This window comes from Danio rerio, chromosome 5 (assembly GCF_049306965.1).
Source record: "Danio rerio strain Tuebingen ecotype United States chromosome 5, GRCz12tu, whole genome shotgun sequence".
In the NCBI taxonomy this organism is placed as follows: domain Eukaryota; kingdom Metazoa; phylum Chordata; class Actinopteri; order Cypriniformes; family Danionidae; genus Danio; species Danio rerio.
Window position 1 is genome coordinate 35,854,650 of NC_133180.1, and position 23,744 is coordinate 35,878,393.

The 23,744-nt window shown below is 36.1% G+C and overlaps 1 protein-coding gene and 1 non-coding gene across 5 annotated transcripts in view; one reads left to right on the forward strand and one right to left on the reverse strand.

Moving 5' to 3' along the window:
- The window catches only part of tnpo1 (transportin 1), a 50,503-nt gene extending 27,134 nt beyond the window's left edge, over positions 1–23,369 (reverse strand). For 2 of the 4 annotated variants that reach the window (XR_011015535.1, XM_685987.7), the window contains exons 1-5: positions 23,019–23,369; positions 20,229–20,304; positions 15,394–15,543; positions 12,238–12,344; positions 223–356 (exon numbers count right to left, since the gene is read on the reverse strand). Coding sequence is in view for 2 of the 4 variants with exons in the window: in XM_685987.7 (XP_691079.2) it covers positions 223–356; positions 12,238–12,344; positions 15,394–15,543; positions 20,229–20,304; positions 23,019–23,123 (572 nt within the window). In the remaining 2 variants the exon portion in view is untranslated. Of the gene's footprint in view, positions 1–222; positions 357–12,237; positions 12,345–15,393; positions 15,544–20,228; positions 20,704–21,519 lie in introns of all 4 variants that reach the window. The other 2 variants (XR_012406922.1, XM_073952353.1) reach the window with 1 other exon arrangement.
- A 136-nt stretch (positions 23,370–23,505) lies between these two features.
- trnak-cuu (transfer RNA lysine (anticodon CUU)) lies at positions 23,506–23,578 on the forward strand. The gene has a single exon. It is a non-coding gene; the product is annotated as a tRNA-Lys (tRNA).
- Positions 23,579–23,744: the final 166 nt, after the last annotated feature.

Consider the following 23,744-nt stretch of genomic DNA (forward strand, 5'->3'; position numbering starts at 1 on the left):
TAATGTCTTAAAAAAGTCTCAGGCTGTTTTTGGTGTCAGGGAGCTCTTGGTTTTATGTTCGAAATGCAAACAAAAATCTTTTCAGTTCTATGATTATACTTGCAAATGTGAATTAATTCAGCCTCAGCATCTATGTAGTAAAAATGGAAGCACATGACAGCGCCAGACTAAATAAATTCCCCCATGGTTTCAAATAGCCATGCTGTATCGGGCTTCTCTTACCTGATCTTGGGGCTACTGTGCTTGAAGAACTGCAGGAATTTGGGGATCATCACGTTGAGTGGCCGTTCCAGCATATCACTGTCTAGGATCTCGGCAGAGTCCTCACAGATCTTCTGCAGAGCACCAAAAGCCCCCTGGAAGACAAACACAGCAGGACTGAAACTGGCAAAATCATACACATTTCTCCTTTTAGCTGAACATCTTCATAATTTTCATCTAGAAAACTTCCCTCACAATCAATCAATCAAACAATGTCCTCTAACCAGCCATGAGTGTCAGAGAGTGACACAGAGGCCTTCAGCTAACAGACACTCCACTGCTATTTTTAGCATGATGTGTAGCCAACATTGCTGAAATAAAACACATTATTTTTACTGTTGCCTCAAGTTCACAGCTGGCTCATGGACTGCATTCACTGAAAGGGACATGTAGATTTTACGCAATGCAGTAGGGCTGAACAATGTATTGTTTGAGCATTGATATGGCAATGTGTCTATCCTCAAGTCACTTCGCAGGATTAGATTGTTTATTAAAGTTTAAAAGAAAGAAATCGTGCAGCCCTACAATGCTGCAGACAGCCAAAATCACCTGCAGGTTAATAGTATAGAACTGGGAAAAGAATGTACTGGAATGTATGGCTGAGATAACATAACATTGTTTAAAATAGACCGATTAAAACACACACACACACACAATTGATTTTCTTGATTATATTTACAATGGACATACTGTATATTCTATACACTTGCACTTACCCTACATTAAACCCCATTCTCACTGAAAACGTTTTGCAGCTTTACATTTACTAAATTCTTCCGAGCCATTTTCCTCATTGGAACCAAAACATGTCGTACTCTTAACCACAGCAATAGTAGAAGTAATCGGTTTATCTGGCATGAATTATCAGGGCCACTATGTATAACAAACAAACATTTATCCCTGTATGTGTATGTACACAACTGAGAAATGAAACATAACATAGACAATCACATCCATTACCATAATAACTACTATCATTGACCTCCTCAGTCAAAACAAAAAGAAAAAGTATCAAAGAAATGCTAATAAATTGCTGTTTACAAGTTGCAAACATGTTATCAGAGAAGATTAAAAGTTTAGAGTACTGGTATCAGAGAAGATACCAGTTTTCAATAAAACATTTTGTGGTGATACATTTTTAGAACAATATTGTTATTGTGGACATTTCTAAACTGTGAATTATTCGTCTCTAATTTTTCAAATGTATTTTATTTCAAAGCACATTTTAGCTTACGAAAATGTAAGACACAGTTTAATTGGTCTGTGTAGGTCTGTGTATCATCCGTTCATTCAATTATTCCATTTATTCTGAAAAACGAAACACCAGAAAAACAGTCGTCATTTTGTTTTAGTGTTTATTCTGTAGGCACAAAAAAACAAAAGCTCATGTTATCCTGATTTAAACTCATAAAGGAGAACTAAAACAAACCCAAAACAAAAAAACGAGTCAAAACTCTGGGCATTTATGCAAGTTTCAAATAAATTGTTTTGAACATCCAATAGTATAGGTGTATATGCGAGTAATTTATAGGTTTATATGTACCTGTTTTTTGTTTTAAAAATAAGAAATACAACAAAGACATTCAGACACACAATATCTGACTTTTAAAATTAATATATAACAATTTGAAAACCTTTTCTGTCAAAACTTCAATGAATAATTGAAAAAGTGACTTCACTTCAGAAAAAAAAAAACTGTTCTCCAAACATTAAAAGCAGGACATTTCAATAAATAACGTGTAATGTGAAAGAGTTTTTATTATTTGAAAGCCATTCAACTTCTTATTATGTGAAGAACACTAAAGTTTGTTCATCTTTTAAACCTCTTTCAGTAATTTATTAAACTACTGTGATAATACAGTGTACCCTGATAAAAGATTCAACAACAGTACCATAAAAATATTAAACCATCACATGTCAATAAACAGTGCATTATTAAAAAAAAAAAAAAAAAAAAGAACTGTCGATTTTGATTTCATGGAGAGTCTAACACACTATATCAGCATCTTATTTAACTAAACAAAGCATCACAGAAAAGACACTGTTGGAGAACAATGCCTAAGCCAGACGCTGCAGCAGAGAGACCCACCCGACACATCAACTTCCTCCTGAGCTCATAGACAGTCCACCTGTAAGAAATCTAATCAGGTCACGAGCACAAGCGGCGCAGTGCCAACGAGCTGTCTGGCTCGGCTGTCGCCATGGCAACTGTCTCCACTGTCAGCTTGCACTTGGTTGGAGATGGCACATTTTGAGGAGAGATCTCAGAGAAAAAGAGCCTCCAGCCTCTCAAGGTCAAAACACCAAACACTACCCCCAGCGAATAAATGCAGTCCATTTTCTATTTGGATTATTTATAAGTCTGTGAAAGCACATACTTGTAGGTTCTATATTTGCATTAGATATCTTCATATACTGACAATAAAAAAGCCCCATTATGCTTTCTTAGATTTTACGTTTAATGATTAATATAGCTGTTACAAATACAATGAATATAATATAATAAACAAAAAGCAATCTGAATGGACTCCTCCAAAAAAGAAAGAGTTGATCCTGAACTACTTACGGAAAAAAGGTAAAAACGTACCAAAAATGTGTATGAAACAGGGGCGTCGCTAGACCCCATTTACTGGGGCACGTGCCCCAGTAAAAACCGTCAGTCCCCCAGTGAATACTTTGAGATATAATTTACTTTATATGCAAGTGTATTTATTAAGAGTGGTAATCCCAGAGTAAAGACGTTATTCTAATTGTGCAACTGAACCATCGCTGATGAAAGCAATGTAGTTAAATCAAAAAGCTAACTAAGCATGTGCGCAAAAAAAAAACAAAAACATACCAACGCGCCTCACGCAGCGCTCCTGCTTGATGCTGACGCACTGCTCTGCACCCGGTGAAAGTCCCGGTTGTAAACATGAAAATAGCCGCTCTGGTCATGCGTTGTGAAACCAGCGACACAGTCTTTTATGCAAAGGTGTCGGCATGCATTGAGTGTTGCAAGTCGACAAAACAAAGTTGGTAATCTTATATCTACTAAGCATGGCTCCTGATAGATTTTTTGTATAAAGAAAAAAAAGAGGGATAATGAGTCAGGGAGATATGACTTAATAAACCTAATTCTCGGCCATAAGTCGGGTAAGACCACACACAACAGATAAACATCTTTTTTTGTATTCTATCAAATTGTCTAGAGAATTTCATTTTAATGATATTAATATTATTCATGCAAAAGATTTCTTTAGTTATTTAAGCATCACTCCAGTTTTAGATCGTTTTCCAGTTACAGTTGAAGTCAGAATTATTAGCCCCCCCCCTGAATTATTCACCCCCCCTCCCCCCAATTTCTATTTAACAGAGAGAAGATTTTTTTTTCAACACATTTATAGACATAAAACTTTTAATAATGTATTTCTAAAAACTGATTTATTTTTTCTTTGTAACAAGAAAATAATATTTGACTAGATATTTTTCAAGACACTTCTATACAGCTTAAAGTGTCATTTAAAGGCTTAACTAGGTTAATTAGGTTAACTGGGCAGGTTAGGGTAATTAGGCAAGTTATTGTATAATGATGGTTTGTTCTGTAGACTATCAAAAAAATTGCTTAAAGGGGCTAATAATTTTGACATTAAAATTGTGTTTAAAAACGTAAAGCTGCTTTTAGTCTAGCCGAAATAACACAAATTTCTCCACAAGAAAAATATCAGACATACTGTGAACATTTTTTTGTTTTTTGACATAATTTGGGAAATATTTAAAAAAGAAAAAAAATTATATTTATTTATTTATTTATTTTCTATTATTGTCTGCAATTATACTTTTTATTTTTTTTTACACACACACACACACACACGCGCACACACACATGCACGCACGTACGCACGCACGCACACACACACACACACACACACACACACACACACACACACACACACACACACACACACACACACACACACACACACACACACAGTCAAATAAACACTATTATGTCTAGCAACGCCCCTGGTATGATCCATTTCAGACACTGCAAGAAGAAATGATTCTGAAATGTTTTAATGAGAATATTAAAATGTTTTATTTTTATATGTTTTATAAATGTAAACCTCTTGCAGGACACCTAAAAGCTTAAAAACAGCATAAAAGAGGCACTTTTATTTTAAAATTAGACGTGAAATTAAGAGAAACTATCAAAAATTAACCTATACACCAAATAAAGGCATTTGCTGTACAATGAACACATTAGTAATTATCATCATTACGTGCATTTTTGTACCAGTGTGCTCATCTAATGGTCAATGTAGGCTGTAGCCTCTTTCTGCCAATAATCTATAATTCAAAGGTCAGGAACATCTTAACCATGCCAACTAGAAGACATATGACATCCTTGCGTTAAACCCATTACTGAGAGCAAAACCACTCTATGGCCAAGCTAAATAAAGTCATCCCTGACATTCTGGAAATGTCTTTTGAATGCTTCAGACTTCGTGTAGCAACATGAGGCTCCAATTGCCAAACCTGAAGATCACAGCGATGGATTCTTCTTTTTACACATGCAATGTTAATACAGGGACACTCCATAGGCTTAATGTAGTTTATAAAATACAAATTGTTTATTATTATAGGGCCCTACCCCACCCCTACCCCTAAATCCAGTCCTCACAGAAATCCTCTGGCAAATTTAGAATTTCAAAAAGACAAAAAGAATTACAGGGACACAACTTTGTCGATGTAAACCACCTTAATGTAGTACAACTAGTTCAAACCCATGTCATAATACAACTTATTTTCTTTCTTCTTTAACTTAAAATCACTAAAATAATGTACAGTAACGTCTAGGGCCGGGTGATAAAAATCAGTATCAACACTTATTGACCGAACACCACTGTCAATATCGATAAAAAAAAGATTCAGTATGAAGTTTTGGTATGAAGGCTATAGTTTTATTAAAATGTGGCTTCTAAGCGCATGCCTTGGAAGTAGTCCCAATAAGCTTAGGGTGTCGGTTTGTCATTTCCAATGGAGGCGCGCGTCTTACAAGATACACATATGGGAGCGACAACACATATTGTACCTCAGACAAACACAGCGCACCCAAACACTGCAGTGCTTTTTACTTTTCTCTTATAAACTTGTATCAGAGCTGCAGCAATGATTTGTCCATTTGTCATCCTCTGAGAAAACGCTTGATAGTTGCCTAGTCATGAGAGATGCCAGAGGAGCACAAACAAAGTCCATTGTAAGTGATCAAGGAATCTATGCGCACCCGCTTCAGGTCAGAATAACAACACATGTGAAAATGAGTGCCTTAAAGCAACAGTAAGAAAATAAAATTCTGAATAAAATTGATTGTAAATAAAAAAGGATTTAAGGATGTCACAGAGTAACTTTTTGGCTTCTTTTCTTGTGTATCCCAGCCACTGGCACCCCCTCTCTGAAAGATTTTTTTTAATTCTTTGTTTATTGGTTTTAATGAATACACAACAAAATCAAAAAAGGGCAAAGACAAGGATATCAGTAGACACAAGAATAGCAGCAAAAGTCATAAAAAAATAAATAAATAAATGATTGAATAAATAAATAAATAAATAAATATAAAAAAAGAATACGAAAATCATTATAAACAAATAAGGTTCTGCTGTGATTGAGTAAAGTCACACTTAATATGAATACATAAGGTAGTCAGAGTCATTAGAGGCATCCATATTTTTTTCGAAAGACATTCTCTTTGTTTCTTAAGTAGTATGTATATTGTTCCAAGAGCTTTGTTTCACTCAGGAGCTGTATGAACAGTTCAAAAGTTGGAGGCGTTTGTTGGTTCCAGTTAAGCAAAATGCAACTTTTGCTAGATAGGAAATGATGCCAAGTCTCTATGTAGAAGTAGGATCAACCGTCTTGTTCAGTTCTGTACCACAGAGGTATGGTGTTGACATGTTGTCCAATGGATTTTGCAAAGCTTTGGCTGTGTCTGAAAGATTTGTAGTATGGTGGTAATATTGCAACATTACCAATTATGAAGTTGAATGACTATGTATTTGAAGAATGATAGCTGGTTCTTTACTTAAAAGCTCAGATTTGATTCTCATAATTTGTGTTGTTGACAGAGTTTGAGGTTTACTGTATCATTATTATTCACACCTTAAGAGTCTCTTTAACACTTTTGTTTATTTTATAATAAAGAGATCTGATATTTTATTTAAAGGTTTGTTTTTGAATATTAAAACTCTTTGCCTTAGTAATGTTGGTAAATTCAAATAAAGTGGTTAAATAAAATCCTAATATTCCTAAATGCATTGTTAAAAATATTCAGTAATTGATATCGAATGATATGAAACAAGATGTTGTGATACTTTTTTTTTTTGCAATATCACCCATACTATATCGAATATACTGTTAATGTATATATCAAAAGTGTCACTCCAATGAACACAATACTGAGCCTTAATATTTCTCCCATTTGTTTGTATATGAGTGTTCCATCTCTCCTCTAATGTCCTTCATTCAGCATGCTTCAACCGGCTGAACCAGAGGATCACATTCATGTCTGCAGAGGACTGGTTTATGGTTCTCTTAGTCAGCATAGCATTTGAAGAAAGAGTGGGTGTGTCAGCGTTTCTTCAGAGGCAACTTTGATGTAACTGTTTTCAGGCACATGCACACTACTAAGTATAGATGCATATTCAACATAGTCAGACCACATGTTGTGTGATCATTTGCCAATCATTACTGCCAGAGAGTGAGACATTCCACACACACCCCCCAAGCTCGTACAATATGAGTGTAATCTGAAACCTAAAAACGTAATAAATAGCAAAAATAATAAGAAAATGCACTTGTATTAAATGTAACAAATCGATGTTAAGGGAACAGAAAAAAGTCAAGTGGGAAAAAAATGGGAGAAAATATTGTGCACAAAAAAAAAAAGTACAAAAAACTTTGGTATTGGTACAGAGTGTCTATCTACTGTATATTGTGTTTTTATACAGTGCTCAGCATAATTGAGCACACCTCATTTTGAAAATGCATACTTTTATCCATTTCTTAATGAATATGGTAACATATTGGTGCATTTAAACAAAACAGACTCATTAAACAGATATATTTATTAAAATAATATTTTTTGTCACAGAGCATCTTTAGAAATTAAAAGATAATACATTTAATTCATGCAAAATTTAGCAAAAAATATGACAAACTACAACATTTCAACAAAACTGTATATATTTTTTTGTTTCTCTTGATACTTTTGACATTTATTTAATATTTTTCTATAACATAAATTTGAGCTGCTGATTTTTGAACCGTTATTTCAAGTTATTTTGTTAGATAAGCTCCAGATTTGGCTTCAGCACTGACTAATCTAATGTATATGCACAAATATAATATAGTAAAAGCATTCTAGAAATCCATTCTTCATTTAAATGGGAGATTTCTGGGGGTGTACTTATTTATACTGAGCACTGTATATACACATATAATATACAGTAGTCAACATTTAAAGTAGATTATCACCTTTCATTAAAGATGCCCTAAAAGTATTGAACAGCACCCATTCTTGCCTAGGACAATTTTCAGTTACATTTTTGATTCACTTTGAATGTCGACTACTGTATACTGTAGATCACTTGCTAAAAATATTAATTTCTTAAAAGGAAACAAATCCGCAAAACTTTTAAATAGTTGCATAGTAGAAAGTAAAAATATATAATTATTATAATTGTTGTTTGTGTTGCTGCTGTTGATGTTGTTGTTATTATATACTGTAGCGTCTGTTGGGTATTTTTCTAATTTGGAATACGTTTCTAAATAAATTTTGGAAAAAAAAAGTGTACATTAAAGGGACATTTCACAAAACAAAAGTTATTTACTCACACTCAGGTGGTTCTAAACTTTTATACATTTTTTTCCTCTGTTGAACGCAAAACAAGGTATTCTAAAAAACACTGAGGTGAAAAGCAGCCACTGACATTTATACTAGGAACAAAAATACCATGGAAGTAAATGACTGCTTTTTATCCCAACATTCTCTTCTTGCATGCAAAAGAGAAAAAGAAACCCAAACAATTTAAGAACAAGATGAGTAAATTAGGACAGTTTTCATTTATGGGTGAACTATCCCTTTAATATCTTAGTATGTGGTGCAACCCCCTCTGTTGTTTCCATTAAATGTCATTTATTTAGGTACAGAGAAAGACGGGAGGCTCTGAAAGTGTGGACAGTCTTAAAGTTTGCAGAGTCTCCACTCTCCAGCATGTCTATGATCAGTTGTGATCACATCTGATCTCCACAGTAGAAAATAACTGACCTCAATCTGTGCTGACAAGCCTGCTCAGTGAGAGTCTCGCAATCACACAGGGCAGAGCATTGTGCTGCCAGCTCAGTTTCTTTGTTTGTGTGTGGGAGTGTGAAACAGAATTTACTCAATTACTGCACGTAGGTACATAAAAGTAGCATCTCAGGATGACGAGCGAGTGCGTGTTTACTAGTGGTCACAGCCCAGCATGTCTGCTCTACAACATAAACAAAAACACTGCCAGGGAAGTCACACAACACACAACTTGGTCATGCAAAGTTTACAATGTCCGAGTCAAGGCTCCAGTGTGCCAACTTAATTTATGCTACGTTAAAGTAGAGACAGGATTGTGTCTGCATGGGTGTGTATATATACAAACACATACAATACTGACCCAATGACAAAGACTTCACCTTCTTAGCCTTAAGTCCAGACACTCAGGTTTCACTAGCATGCGTCAGCAAAACAAAGTCATTCAAACTGATGCTAATGTTACTGCATAAATAATCATAGCGGGGTCTGAAACTAGACATTATTTATGCACAAGAAAATAATAATAACAACAAGAGCAAAGTTTAACTTTTACAGCACATTTCTAAATTGCTTAAAGTAATGCTTTTTTATTGTTGTCTGCTCACTTGATCATTTTTTTAGGACTGGTGGAGTAATTAATAATATTATGATACATAATTTTTTAATATATATAGAGGCAAAGAAGGTGAATAAGGTGAAGCCAATAATATATACAGTTGTCAGAATTATTAGCATTAGTATGTCTGATAATATTTTTTATTCTGGAGAAAGTCTTATTTCGACTTAAATAAAAGCAGTTTTTTTATTTTTTAATAAACATTTTAAGGTCAAAATTAATAGCCCCTTTAAGCTATATATCTACAGAACAAACCATTGTTATACAATAACTTGCCTAATTACCCTAACCTGTCTAGTTAACCTAACTAACCTAGTTAAGCCTTTAAATGTCACTTGAATCTATATAGAAGTGTCTTGAAAAATATATAGTCAAATATTATTTACTGTCATCATGGCAAAGATTAAATAATTCAGTTATTAGAAATGAGTTAATAAAGCTAATATGTTTAGACATGTGTTATTCAGAAAATGGGGAGAAAAAAAACAGGGGATTTCCTATAGTTGGGTTGCAGCTGGAAGGGTATCTGCTGCGTAAAACATATGCTGGATAAGTTGGCAGTTCATTCTGCTGTGGCGACCCCAGTTTAATATAGGGACTAAGCAGAATGTATGAATGAATAAACATGTGGCTAATAATTCAGGGGGGCTAATAATTATGACTTTAACTGTAGTTACTGCAATAATAATATATGCAATATCTATATCACAAAGAGGTGCAATACATTAAATTAATTTATGGACCAACACAGACTTTTCTTTAGAAACCCCCATATGTAATAATCATCTTTTTCCAGCAGCCAAGCTAGATGCTACTTTTAAGAAATGGCAGGACCTGAGCATACTTACATGTAGAGATTTTTTCATTGATAATATTTTTGCCAGTTTCAATGACATGAGTAAAAAATTTAATCTTCAAAAATCAGACTTTTTTTCGATACCTCCAGGTTCGCCACTTTGTTCAGACCCAGTGCTCTGTATTCCCTCAAACGCCTGCTGAATCTGGACTTAATTTTAAAGACCCCTGTACAACCCAAAGGTCTCATTTCTAAAATGTATAACCTTATTATGACATTCCGTAACACAACACTAGAGAAGATTAAAATGGAATGGATAGAAGAACTAGGAATTAATATTTCTGAAGAAACTTGGAATAAAGCAGTTAAAATTATAAACAAGACTTCATCATGTGCGCGTCTTAATCTGATTCAGATGAATATTCTTTATCGTATTCCCTATAACAAAACCAAACTGGCTAAAATCTACCCCAATATAGATGAAATATGCGATCGTTGCAACTCATGCAAGGCAGACCTATCCCATAGGTTCTGGTCATGTGACAAACTGAGACGATTTTGGTCTTCAATATTTGAAATTTTAAACTCGGCCTTCAATTTAAGAATTCAACCAAATCCGGAAATGGCTATTTTTGGAGTAGCAAATGAGGACATCCATGTAGCCAAAGAAATAGAAAACGCCTTTGCCTTTGTAACATTAATAGCTAGAAGAAGAATTCTTATGGAGTGGAAATCACCAATGCCACCTAAACTGTCACTTTGGCTTAGTGATGTAATGCTATTTTTGAAAACAGAAAAAATTTAATATTTTCTCAGAGAATCAACCAAAACATTTTTCAAAACATGGGACCCTCTAATAATTCATATTGAGACTAATGTACTCCCCTCCAACCATAAATTCCCAACCCCACCCCCCACCCACCCTCTTTTTTTAAATTTCCTTGTTTGTTTGTTTTTTGTGTAAATTAATTTTTATTTTATTTTCATTTTTATTATTATTATTAATATTTTTTTATTTAATGCATTTCCTTTTCATAAAAAATTTTATTATGTTAATTTGTCTCTGTTTCAAATTAATGTATGGTTAAAAAAATACCTTTGTCATTGAATACCTTTAATGTACTGTACCTTTTGTCAATAACACACAAAAAAATAATAATTATGGAACAACCGTTTGTGTTACGTACATAGTGCTTATCCAAATTTGACCAAATAGGGTCTTACTATATTTATACCTGCCTCTATTGTGCTGTCAATATTGATGCTATTGGCTATTGTGTTGTCTAAATGTTTGCACTCAACTTTTCTTAGACTAAGACTGAATTAGATGTAATTATATCATATTTGTATTTTGTATTGTTTATTAAATTTATAAATAGACAGACAGACAGATAGATAGACAGATAGATAGATAGAGCCACCAACTTATCCAGCATGTTTTTTTTTACACGGCACATGCCCTTTCAACTTCAACCCAGTACAGAGAAACATCCACACACACTGATTCACACACATCACACTATAGTCATTCACCTGTACCGCATCTCTTTGGACTGTGGGGGACACCGGAGCACCTGGAGGAAACCCACGCTAAAACGGGAATGCCAACTGACCCAGCCGGAACTCGAACCAGCAACCTTCTTGCTGTGAGGCAACAATGCTGAGCACTGAGCCACTGTGTCACCCTTATATGTTTATATATATATATATATATATATATATATATATATATATATATATATATATATATATATATATATATATATATATATATATATATATATATATATATAAGATTGATGTATATTAATTAATATAAAAGATTGATTTATGAAAACCCAAATTAAGATACATGTTTTATTAAGATGCGTGTTAATTTTGCTCCCAAAAAAAGAAATTTACAACATTTCTACCAATTACAAATCAACTAAATCCAAAAATAAATGCAAAAACCCCACAGGACAGTTTGATGACGATGTACATTCCTTTCACACAATGAAGCCAAAACAGAAAGAAACACCCTATGGAGGTTTTCTGCAGTGTGTGCTTTAGGAACCCTGATTATAATGCTGAGATGAAGCTTTGAGCTACACCAGAGTTTTAGACAAAGTCAGCAACACCCATCATCTTACAGGAATAAAGAGAGAGATAAATGCTTAATAATGCCAGATTGATGAGAAAAGAAGAGAGAAAGGACTGCAGACAGCTTGAGGAAACAAAAACTTCTGTGTATCTTACTTCACAAGTGTTATAGTCCTCCGAGTCCAGCAGTAAACAAAGTTTAGGCAGAAGCTCCGGCCAATTCTGTAACTCCCCTTTAGAGGCAATAGTTGTGATGAGAATACCTGAGAAACACAAAGATATGCACAATAATGCACCATTTACAAGCCTACACTGCAGTTTACATAACCAACTGCAAACAACCAGATAAATAAATAAATAAATAAATGAATAAATGAATAAAAATCAAGCTCTTAAATTACATTTGATAACATATTTGAACTCACATTATTTTCACTATAAAATAAAATCATTATAAATCACCATTGTACAGGAAAACACATCCTTAGAGGTTAAAAACAACTAAAGCTAAATAAAAAAAACCTCAGCAGCAATGATAGATTTTTAAGCAGTGCTTCACAAGATGCTGGGTTACCATAGAAACACAGCAGCACTGCATATCTCATCACAGTCTAATCCAAATAATCATAAAGAGCTAATTCTTTGACTAAGGCTGGTAAATAAAATCAAATAAAAAATAAATAACACAAACAAAACAAGTACTAGGCTTGATCTGAGGAATCAATTAAGCTGATAAATGAAGAAAAGAAGGCTTTATGTTTATTTTAAGATAATTGGTTTAATTATGTGGCTTGATTGAGACACCTGCATGTGCATCCCAACAATGACATTTCACTAATAATATTAAAATCATCATCTGTCAGGCAATTTGTTTACATGATTTCTTTAAGTAGTATGCTAAAAAAACAAATAAATGAACAGAAATTAAACTACATAAAATTAATGCATGTAATATTGTTACCAATTTGTAGTAGATAGCCCATATAACTTATTGCAGTGCACACACACTCACGCATCTATACATGCATTAACACTAATTTAAACACAGCATTTATACTTCTGCACGCTGTTTCTGTACCTCTGCAATAACACTTCCAAAGCACTAGCTGGCAGTAGGTGTTTATGTTCCTCTGTGTCGAGTTTCTTCGCTGGTGTTTTGTTTTATCTAAACGCTAGCTTAATGTATTAATGTACAAGTGGCTCAAACTCGCTCATTTTCAAGAGTTAACGTCCAGCCATGAGTTGCGGAGGCTTTCATACTTGACACGCTCGACATTGTACTGTTATTTGCACACTACTATTACCTCAGGGGGTGACCCCGAGTAGGCTAACTGTCATGACAAAATGGATGAAGAAGTCACTGAGTGGACGCATAGCCCTCGCTGGAGCCGTCGGCGTCGCTGACGCACACCTCTCAAGAAATGTAACTACACGGTCGCTTAGACGCGTAGCGCAAGCTCTGCGATTGGTCGGCTTGGTATTGCTGATAAGTGTGGGTGGGACCGAGAGCTGCACCAGTCCGTTGGAGCTAGTGTTCACAAGTGTCATCCCGTGAAGGCGCTCCAGATGAAAAGTTTGGTTTTTTGTTTACCTTATGGTTAAAGTTGTTGCACGTCCGCCGGTTTCTGCCTCAAAATAAGCGAGTTTGAGCCAAAAAACAAAACACCAGTGAAGAAACTGGACACAGAGGAACATAAACACCTCACTGCCAGCTAGCGTTTCGAAAGTGTTATTGCAGAGGAACACAAACAGCGCGCAGAATTATAAATGCACGGTAACGAGCAAGGCATGCGCCGTGGGTTACGCCGATCACTCGACGCAGAAGTATAAAACAGGCTTTACTTACAACAAGTTACGCCCCTTCGTCTTAATCCAGATTTATACTTTTGCATGGCGCCGCATAGCACACCTCCGCTGACTGGGCATACAGCTCAAGTAATCGACCGTAGTGATATTCTTTAAAATGACAGGGGGCGGTCAAAAAAAAAACCCCAACGTAAAATCAGATAAATAACCATAGAAGTAGGAAGTGCCGGAACTACATCATATCATTATTATCGTTCAAGATTTTTTAACTAAATTATTTTTATTATTTTTATAAATTATTTTAATAATTATAAAGATTTTTATAACTTTAATGCATCACTTGCTATTGTTCATATCTCAGACAGTTCTACCTATTAAAGTTTATTCAAATATTAAACACAAAAGAAAATGGGTTGCTCTACAAATATTTTTTTAATTATAGAAAGAATTAACAATTATCATCAATAAAAATACAGGGCATCAGTATGCTGTAAACCGAGAAGTTCAAATAAATATTTTTTTCAGCTATCAAATAAATAAATTGTTCCTTCATTATAGTTCTGCAACTACTAAATTATTTTAAAATGGTGTAAAAACCTATTTCTGTAATTAAATAATCTGTTTTGGCTTTAACAAACATATCCCTCAGTCTTTTTCAAACTTTTACAAAAGCTTTCCCCCTTTCCCAGGGCTGTTGCAATTTCTAGCCAAGAAATCTGTTTGATTATCCCTTTGATCACACATGAATGGACCATAACGATCTGTATAGTCATGCCTGTTTCAGATAATATCTCCTCAAAATGATCCATAATTCAAATCAAATTAAATGCAGTGCCATGTAAACTGTTCACTTGGGTTAAAAAAAAGTTTGTGCAGCCCACCAAATCATGTCACGCGCACCCAAAGCGAACCTCCGCAAACACCGTGATGACGTCTCATTTGCTACGCGTATTCAAGCAAACTAGTGGATGCGTTGAGTATAAATCAGGCTTTACGCCCCCATCTTGTAGTCCACAGACAGATACATCTGCACAGCACTGCCCACACTCGTCACAGCTACCAAGCTGACCAATCACAGAGCTTGCGCTACGCATCGTTACGATGTGCAGTTACAGTTTTTAGGAGGTGGGCGTCAGCATCTGCGAGGGCCATGTGACCGTGCAAAGGCTGCGCCAGACCCTACGTGTGAGCTTGACGCAGAAGTTTAAATCAGCCTTTAGTTGTATTTTACTATGCTGCTTTTCCACTATTTATCTGTTTATATATCTTTACACATTAAAACATGCAAGCTCACGTCTCCTAACTGAGCATTTTTTCTAGTCCACTGCCTGTCTCTTTTTTTTCTAAGAGCAAAAAACTCATTCTGTCACAGAGTCAATAAATGATCTTACATCAAAAGCAAAACAAAGCCATCCACAGAGCCCCAAGGCATAATATTGTTTATGGCATGATGGCAAAAGCTGTGGCTCAGAGCCACACAGTGATGGTCTGTAAGTCTGTACTCACCCACTGTGGCTCTAATGAGCGGCGAGGAGTCTCCAATGCTCTGCAGACACTCGTTTTTGATGAAGTCGGACACACCGTTTGGGAAGTTCTGGTAATGGGCCTTAACGTTGTTCTTCAAAATGAGACCACTGAGAGAACGAGTGGGTTCATCTAGGAGACAGAAAGGGCATTACTGAAAGCATTACTTTTAGAAACATGGTGGGAATAAAAAGAAAAAAAAGAAATAGGGTGGAAAATACAGCTCTCAGCACAGACCAAAATCAGCATTATAGAACTGAAAGAAACAAACGACTGTAGGGATAAACAGTACGACTTTATGCAAGCAGATATTACTTCACATTTATACTAAACATTGTCCGCACCATTCAACATCATAGAATATAACACAAATTAATGTCATACAATATGAATAAATTTTTTTGTCAATCACAAAAATGTTCCAAAAAATGTTAACAAATGTGAATAATTAAAATAAATAAAACTACAGTCCAAACCAGAATGTTTTTAAATAAATTACATTGTATCTAATACAACCAACCATATAACCAAAATTAATTCATTTGAAACCATTTAGTGGATTTATTATATTACATTTATATTATATTATATTATATTATATTATATTATATTATATTTTTGGCTTAGTCCCTTTTTTAATCAGGGATCACCACAGCGGAATGAACCGCCAACTTATCCAGCATATGTTTTACGAAGCAGATGCTCTTCCAACCGCAACCCAACACTGGGAAACACTGGGAAACTCTCGTATTCACACACATACACTACAACCAATTTAGCTTACCCAATTCACCTGTGTCTTTGGACTGTGAGGCGAACAGGAGCACCCAGAGGAAATCAACGCAAACACAGGGAGAACATGCAAACTCTTCACAGAAAAGACAACTGATCCTGCTGAGGCTCGAACCAGCGAACTTCTTGCTGTGAGGCGATCGTGCTACCCACTGCGCCACCGTGACGCCATTTTAATGAATTATATTATACTATATTATATTATTGAAAATTTTTAATGCTGAGCCCTAAACAGTTTTGTTTAGTGTGTAATAAAAAAAGGCTTATGTTAGTTATAAACATTTTTGACACCTTAAATATTTTTTTAAACATTTATATTAAAATGCAAAAAAAACATACAAATGTATGTAGACTCTTTGACACCCTAACCTGATTTGACAGATGGCCAAAAGTTTATTTCTTAAGGTTCTGAAGCTTATGTACATTATATTATATTATATTATATTATATTATATTATATTATATTATATTATATTATATTATATTATATTGCTTAAACAAACAACCACAAAATAAGAATTTTAAATTGTCAATTGCATCTACAGCAGCATTGACAAAGTCCTTATTGTTGAGATCTAAACTCATCTAGTGGATGCCTAATAAAAAAATCTTCTGTTTTGAATCAAACCTTAGGCTAATATACAGAAGAAAAAAGGAGACGCAGTTGCAAATGAACTAGTGTCATTTTCTAAACATGTTCTGTGACCTGGGGCTTGTCAGGGGATACAGACTCAAAAGGTCAGCGCAGTTAAGCTCCTAGTGCACTGGACAGATTACAGTACCTCTGACCTGAACTAACACCAGCTCGAGAAAACACTACTGAGACAACTGAGCTTCAGACAGCCTGCTCGACTGCTTCCCATTATAGCAGATCCAGTCATTGGAACATAAAATTATCTTATAAACAAACTGTCATGTCAACCTCATAAACTGTAACAAACAACCACAGCGCAAAGCAACAACAAACAATTCATTTCCCCTAACAGTCTGTCAGTGTCTGTAAAAATAAGAAAAGGTCACTGACACGCACAAGCATAATAATGCTGAACTATAATTACCATTATAATTACTTAACCGCTTTGTAATTAACGTGACCCACGTTTTACAGATGCTTGTCTCTTAGCCCAGGCATCCTTAATTACATAATCTTGATACACACGAAACGAATGTGCACTATTTATGGTCTACAATCATATCATAATTGATTATGACATTTATGCTGAAAAAAAGAGAAGTGTAAATTATTAAAGTTCAAATGTGTTTCCTGTGCAATGAAGCCTATGAACGTATTTAAAATTGACCAAATATTAACATGTGAGCATGTGTAACCCCTCTTGGTCCTACACCACCCAACCTGCTCCGAGCTGGGATCAAACCAGAGACCTTCCACATGGGAGTCGGTTGCTTTAACAAGAAGGCTAAGGACCTAGGCCTCATGCAGTTGTCACTAGAGCACCTTTAGCGGTCAGAGGAGTGATGTTTACCTGCACAGCACTTCACTGGCTGGCCTCCGCTACACTCACCCCCCTAAACCTCACTCCCATCTGGGTCACGGCACCAATGTAACCCCACTGGTCCTACTGCACCGAGTTGGGATTGAACCCATGGGAGTTGATTGCTCTAATGTCAATTTGAGACTGCATGATTTTCAAAGTCATGTCACATTTGTTTTCACACTGCATGACTATCTGGGCTAGCGTTTGGTCACTGCTTTGTTTCCACTGTAAGATGGATCGACGACAGGGGCTTTCACATTTCATGATTTTACAATAGGAAGAATCACAGACAACTTTTTCCAAACTACATCTCACAACCAAAAACTACATAACAAGAAAGAAGCCTTTAATGTGGTAGAAAATGTACATATTTGCTCACCTGGATTTGAAGGGAATTAAAGATTTCTCCTCAAATTTCTTTATTGACCCGGTTCTAATATTGCTCAGTGATTTCAGGCATTTGTCTGCGATTTCTCAAAACCCGTTGCCGCTAAAATCATGCACAATGAACTTGACATAACAAGGAGGCTAAAGACCTAGGCCTCCAGTGTCTAGAGCATCTTTAGAGTTTAGAGGAGTGACATTTATCTGCACAGCACTTAACCAGCTGGCCTCCGCTACACGTTCATAAAATACTTTATATAAAAGCTATTGCCCAATTTTCTCTGTATTTTGCCAACAAAAAAGTTTTAAACAAATCAGTAGCAGAATAACTGCATGCTTCAAGGCAGTACTTTAATATTTCATTTCTGAATTGAACTTGGTTTGGTTAAGAAATCAGCCTTTCTGAATGAATCATTTGAATGAATGATTCAATAAATGACTTAAGACAAAAGCCCCTTTCACACAGTGATACCGGAAAATATCCGGAAAATTTACGGAACGACTTTACCGGTATGTTCAAAAAAGCGCTGTTCACACAGGCGAGGACGTTACGGAAATTTTCCGGAAAAGAGCATTCACACATCCATTCCAAAATACCGGTAAATTCTGACATCATTCACCACAAATGAGCTTTAAACGGCTGCGCTTGTATTTGTAAACATTTGACTAAATTACAAACTCTTTTGATGATCAATATTGTAAACAACTTTCACAGGATCATATTCGCATGTCGAGATGTTCATAATATGTGCGTGTGCTGCCGCTCACAGGCTGTTTCACAGGCACACGCAAAGCTTGAAGGTAAACAAACAACGGCTTATCATAAGCATCTTATCGATGATTATTTGCACAGTTGGCATTAAGGAGAACATATAAACGTGATCTGACTAACTTCTAGCAGCTAAATGCGTCTGGAAAAATATTCAAAGGCTTTTATTCTCACAAACCGCGCGGACGTAAATGCGTCTGACTGTTGTGATTGGCTAAAGCAGAAGTCTTACGTCAGCACGTTCTAGACGTGCACGCGCTTATTCCGGAAATATTCCTTCTGCGTTCACACAGCGCAGCATTCCGGCAAATTGCCGGTAATGTTACAACTTCTCTTTCCGGAAAATAGCCAGAACGAATTTACCGGTATTTTCAAAAAGGACCTGTTCACACATACAACCTTTCCGGAAAATTGCCGGTAATTTTCCGGAAAGGTCTGTATGTGTGAAAGGGGCTAAAGACTAGTCACCACCTACTGCCAGTTTTTGTGTTATTTTTATTTCTTTGTGATGGAGCTAAGGTTTAAAGACCACCTTGGCAATCTATTGTTTAAAGAAAGAAAGATAGACAGACAGACAGAAAGACAGGAAGACAGAAAGAAAGAAAGACAGAAAGAAAGACAGAAAGAAAGAAAGAAAGAAAGAAAGAAAGAAAGAAAGAAAGAAAGAAAGAAAGAAAGAAAGAAAGAAAGAAAGAAAGAAAGAAAGAAAGAAAGAAAGAAAGAAAGAAAGAAAGAAAAAGGATCACTTTATTATTAATATTGCAAACCCCCCAAGAATGAGTGATTCCAAAATCTAAATGATTAAAACATTTGTTATACAATAACATACAGAAATAATTTACCCAAAACTGAAAACCTGTTATGATTTAATAGCATAACATTGAAAACATGTTGTTATGAAAGAATGTTTTTTTGTGTTCAACAGTAGAAAAAAAACTCATGAAAGATTTAAACTTTTGAGGCAGAGTTAATAGTTAGTGAGTAAATATTAGTTTTTGGGTGAACTACCCCTTTAATTCATTTATTTTACTTCAGCTTTGTCCCTTATTTATCAGGGGTCTCCACAGCGGAATGAACCACCAACTATTCCGGCATATATTTTACGCAGTGGATACCCTTCCAGCCACAACCCAGTCCTGGGAAACACCTATGCAATATCATTCAATATGGCCAAATTATTTCATCCAATTCACTTATACAGCATGTCGTTAGACTGTGGGGGAAACCAAAACACCCAGAGAAAACCCACGTGGACACGGGGAGAACATGCAAACTCCACACAGAAATGCCAACAGACTCAAACCAGTGAAAGGCAACAGTGCTAACCGTGATCCACCGTGCCACCCTACTCTTTAATGTTAAGATGAAAAGCTTACCTTCTGTCTTTAGTTTTGTGAGCACAAATATCAAGTAGTTGTTGAAGTCCGGGTATTGATTGAGCTGCTCGAGTTTCTGTGGTGCACATTAAGAAAAGGCAAAGAGACCACACAGACAGTAGATAATGCAAACAGCAGCGGAAATGTGCTTGAGAGCACATCCTTTATGGACAGACTGTTTGCTGTTTACACCAGATGGATGATTACATCAATGAACCCATAAATATATATGCACCGGTCAGATCTCATTCGCAAATGATGTGTGAAGATAATTGAACATTAGGTAAAGTAAATATGAATATGGCTTTATGGGATTGGAAATAATATACGCTTGAGACAAAAGGCAAGTCAGTGCAATGTTAACTAAAAACTACACAAATGTCAATAAAGGGAGCCTAAATTGATTAGATAATAAATCGGTAAATCTGCTGTTAACTAAAACTGCACTTTGTTACTGTCATTAAAGGTCAGTTTACTGAAAAAACCCAGTCACTATTTGCTCATCTTCTTGTCTTTCAAAACCAAAAGAACTGTATTTATCTTCAGAATACAAATTAAGATATTTTTAATTGAATCTGAAAGATTTCAGTACCTCTATTGAAAGACACCTGAAGAGAGACAATCATATTCCTACATCAATTTAGCTTTTCATTGACAAATGAACATTCTGTGGACAAAGTTTACAGCATTTTAATTTACTCACAGATATTCATGTTATGTTTGTTTGAGAACCAATGAGTTTTGTTCTAGCATGTCACACAGCATATTTGAGCTTCCACCAGAACCGGGTTTGTTTCTTGTTGTTTGGTTGTCGAGGTTTGTTCTCGCATAGCAAGCAGGTGTGGTTGTTCTTCGGTTTGTTCATTAAACAATGTTTATAATAGGTGAATAAAATCCTTTTCCAAGTACTTGGTTGCAGCTGGAAGGGCATCCACTGTGTAAAACATATGCTGGATAAGTTGGCGGTTCTTTCCACTGTGGCAACCCTGATTAATAACGGCACTAAGCCAAAAAAATAAATGAATAAATAAAATCCTAAATGAAATCATTGTATAATACTACCATGTCTATATAGAAGAAATCATTTATTAATTTTCTTTTCGACTTCCTTTATTAATCTGGGGTCGCCACAGCGGAATGAACCACCAACTTATCCGGCATATGTTTTACACAGCGTATGCCCTTTCAAGTGCAACTCAGTACTGGGAAACACCCATGCACACATAAACTACAGTGAATTTAGTTTATTCAATTCGCTTATAGAACATATCTTTGAACTGTGGGGACCCACACGAACATGGGGAGAACATACAAACTCCACACAGAAATGATAACTGACCCAGCCTGGACTCGAACCTGTGACCTTTTTGTTGTGTGGCGACAGTGCTAACCACTGAGCCACCATGTTTAAATTACCTAATCTTTTCACCTTTAAATCTTTTAAAGTGTCAGAGTTGTGGACAAAGAGATAGAAATCTTACAGATTTTATTAAAAATATCTTATTTGTGTTGTTAAAAAAAGATTAATTGAAACTTTAATTTTGATGTAAACTATTCTTTCATCGAGCAGTCTCATTAAAACGTCTAATGATAAAGGAGGCTGAGAACGTTTTTTGGCATCATCGATATTTAAAAAAATAGCATACCTAAATTTAGGGAATTATACAAATACACTATATTTAAATACCTGCAGACCTCTGTTATAAAATTAGGAAAATGTTTTTTGACATGGAAAAGCATAAAACCATAGTACCATTAATACATTTTTAGTGAGCTCTTTTCTGTCACAGGCAGCTGCATGCCATGTTGGACCAAAACGATGCATAATTTGCTAGACTGAAGCATCACCCAGTTCACCCTGTGACTTACTGACACACATCACTCACATATCACATATCACTCACTCTCCCTATGAGGAATGAAGGCAAAAACATCGCATGTCAGATGTCTTTGTCTAAGCTGCATCCGATTATGAGACTGAAATATCGTGATAACAGATGACAACACTCGCGCCACTGCAGCTGGAGGTCCGTCTGCGTCTCTTTACTGGCAGCAGACTACCCGGACAACAAGTGATTCAAACGAGACTACGATGCCTGAATATCATGTCTAGACGAGTTTTTTTCGCACAAATAGCGTTAATTAGATCATATGATAGTTTATAAATAATCTCTAACGTAAGCAGTCTCTGTCTCTATCTCTGCGTGTGTGTGTGTGTGTGTGTGTGTAGCCTGCAGACACAAAACAGCTGGACTCGCTCTTATCTAAAGTTTGATAGGATATTTTACTCAAAATGAAAACTATCTTATCATTTATCACACTTATGTCGTTTAAAAAGCTGGAAGGCAGGAGAATATGTTTTTTATTAATGTTAGCGGCTAAATATTTGTGTTACCACAGACTTTCATTATTGCTTAACGTTAGTAGCTTTTGACTTTTATCAAAACATTATCGTTTACATTCCTCGCAGAAAGGGTCAAACAGGTTTGGGAAAAGCTGAGGTGAGTAAATGATGACAGATGGCCATTTATAGGTGAACTATCCCTTTAAGTTAAACACTCCCTGAATGACAGTCGACGACACGCGTACTGACACCATACAGGCACCATCCTAATCTACAGATAACATATAAACAAAAGCATAACGCAGTCCGTAAATGACCGCGTGGGTTTCAAATCTCAAGTGCATACTAAGGTACGAGCTAATCACAGGCCAGTTCCTCCTGAAACTCCGCCATCCCCCTTATCCGCCGCCCTTCAGTGCTCGGTTTAACAGTGCGGTTAAGGATACTTGTTGGACGGATCGTTGCGTTGATGTATCCGGGGACTGTGACTCCTTGAGCAGCTGTAGGATCTGCTGAAGCCCCTGCTCGTCGGGTTTCCACTGGCACTCCATCTTGTGTTGCTGAAGTCTCTCTCTCTCTTTCTGTAGGCGCACAGATCTACACCCTTTCACATCAAATAACGGCCTCCACCTTGACCTTCAGCTTCGGGCCGACTATTATGGAGCTGGGGGTGAGGAAGACGCCTCTGCAAGGGATTGTGGTGGCTGGACCCGGGTGAAATTGCGCGTGTTCCGCGGGCGGTGGTGGTGGTTGTTGGTGGCGCTAGGCTAGCTTACATACATTCAGGGACTCGGTCTGGTCCGGATCACCGCACATCGCAGCGATAAGCCTCTGTGCAGTAGCGCCCGGGTCCTAGTGCCCGATAGGTAGCTCACTGGACTAAAGGAGTTAGCGGGGAAACCCTTGATGTGACCCCCAAAGCATTAATCTTAAGCCCGGCTAGCTCAGTCGGTAGAGCATGAGACTCTTAATCTCAGGGTCGTGGGTTCGAGCCCCACGTTGGGCGAATCATTTATTTACATTGTTAGACTAATTCAGTGTATTTCATAATCAGTACAATACGAATAGTTCACCTAAAATAACACAACTCGTTTCTCTCTCGCATGCTCTCTCTATATATATCATATATAATTCATTTTAGGAACGCAGAATATAAAGTGTTGCAATGTATT